General features: G+C 41.0%; 1 protein-coding gene across 3 annotated transcripts in view; it reads right to left on the reverse strand.

The window, feature by feature from the left end:
* PROSER1 (proline and serine rich 1) overlaps positions 1-2,067 on the reverse strand; it is an 83,780-nt gene that overhangs the window by 59,173 nt on the left and 22,540 nt on the right. For all 3 annotated transcript variants that reach the window (XM_005862730.2, XM_014536834.1, XM_014536835.1), the window contains one exon: positions 1,445-1,538. In XM_005862730.2, the coding sequence (XP_005862792.1) occupies positions 1,445-1,538 (94 nt within the window). The remainder of the gene's footprint in view (positions 1-1,444; positions 1,539-2,067) is intronic.

The following is a 2,067-nucleotide window of genomic DNA, read 5'->3' on the forward strand; positions in this document are numbered from 1 at the left end:
TGAAATTTCTTTTGAGAGCCAAATTTTTTAAACTTAAACTATATAGGTAGTTTGCTTCTTCTTTGTAGCCATGTCAAACAGGGCACCTAAAAAAATGTTTCATTTTATAATAATAAAGCCACCAACACAAAATAATTACAAAAATACCTGTAGGATTTGCAGCTGGTTGAAAAAATACAGGTAACTTTATGCTTCGAATAGGTACTTTTGTCACCCGCGTGTGATTTGCGGACGCGACTAGCACTAACCACTGCACAATGAGACTGCTGACTGACTGGCTCACTCAACTCGTGCATGAATCGCGTGTGTCTCCCCCGAGCTGCGTATCCCACGGCCCACCTGCGCCGTGTCTCCCGTCACCCGACCAACCAACACCCCCCATTTTTTCTAACACCACTTCTTCAAAATAGACTCGACCAGGCTGAAAACCGCCTTCTGCGCATGGGCTACGAAGTTTCAATCGCACTGTACGTGCGCGCCCGCACATGGTATTTTGTGGAAGAGCCACACTCAAGGGGCCAAAGAGCCGCATATGGCTCGCGAGCCGTGGTTTGCCGACCACTGCCCTAGCCAGTTTGGCTCATCGGTTCAAGTATTGGACTGCAGACTGAAGGGTCCCAGGTTTAATTCTGGTCAAGGGCACGTACCTCAGTTTCAGATCCCAGCCCCAGGCAAGTGTGTGTAAGAAGGCAACATTGTGTCTCTCTCACATAGACGTTTCTCTCTCTGTCTCTCCCCTTCCCTTCTACTCTCTCTAAAAATCAATGGGAAAAAATATCCTCAGGTGAGTATTAGCAACAAAAAATGTGGGCTTACATATTGCTTCTGCTACAGTAATTTATGACTAAGGCAAAGTTCTCTACTCTCCCTGAGCTTAGTAAAGGGTGTCAGGATTAATGATTGGGCTGCAAGGCCTAGCCTTCTAATTACTAATTCAGTTTCCAGCCATCAAAATCCTAAGAAATCACTACCTTATATGACAAATCAAGTTTTCTAGGCTTGGGCAAGTACCACTTTTCACACTCGAAGAGGTTTTAAATTAATAAACTGGGATTTTGCTTTCTTATTCATCTCTTATGAATTTGATTAATATAAGTTTAATGACAAAGCAAATTCAAACAACCAAGTTCCTAAATAGAAAAAATTAAAGACAAAAGCATGGAACCATGGTAAAGCAATCAAGGAACCGAGAATAAATACCCCATGAGGCTCAAGCTGAGTGGCCAACTGGCTTCTCATTTTCAAGCTATCTCTTCATCCTCCAGTGTCCCTTTCACTCAGCTCTATTTCTGCATATTCTGCAGGAATGTCATCATTAACCCATCACATGGCAGCAGTCAGGTTATTCATCAAAGTTAATATAGGAAAAAGATTAGAACTTTTTTCTTTATCAACATTCAAAAAAACCAAGGTACCATTTATATAGCAATCTTGAGAAAATTACCTGTTCAAGTACTCTCTTACACCGTTTCTTCTCATACATATTTATCCTGAATAAATCTTCAATGGGACGAGAATTTTGTGCATCAACAATGTTTCTACAAAAGAAATACAATTTAGCTTTTCATTTAAGAAACTGGACAGCATACAGAGGCCTGTTGGCCTCTTGTTTACCACAGAAATATATCTGAGTAAGCTTTTGTCCATGACAGAGAGAGAAAAGTGTGATTAATTAACTGGTGAATATAAATAACATGTTATATAAAGATGGTAAATATAATAACTGAGGTTTTTCTGGCTACCTCAAAGTAACAAAGTAATGCTATACATAAAATTCACAATTTTGAAATTCTTGAAAATATACTCTCTCAGTGAGTGCTAGGAGAGCTATTACAATAAAACAAACCCATGTGTTAAATGCATAATAATCATGACTGATCTAAAGATGAAGTTTTACCTTATGCTAAATTTTGTGTTTTATAAATATACTAGAGGCCCGGTGCACAAAAATTTGTGCACTCGGGAGGGGAGGGGGGTCCCCCAGCCCGTCCTGTGCCCTCCCGCAGTCTGGGACCCCTAGGGAGATAACGACCTGCTGGCTTAGGCCTGCTCCCGGGTGGCAGAGGG

The sequence above is a fragment of the Myotis brandtii genome, unplaced genomic scaffold, assembly GCF_000412655.1.
Source record: "Myotis brandtii unplaced genomic scaffold, ASM41265v1 scaffold166, whole genome shotgun sequence".
NCBI lineage: Eukaryota > Metazoa > Chordata > Mammalia > Chiroptera > Vespertilionidae > Myotis > Myotis brandtii.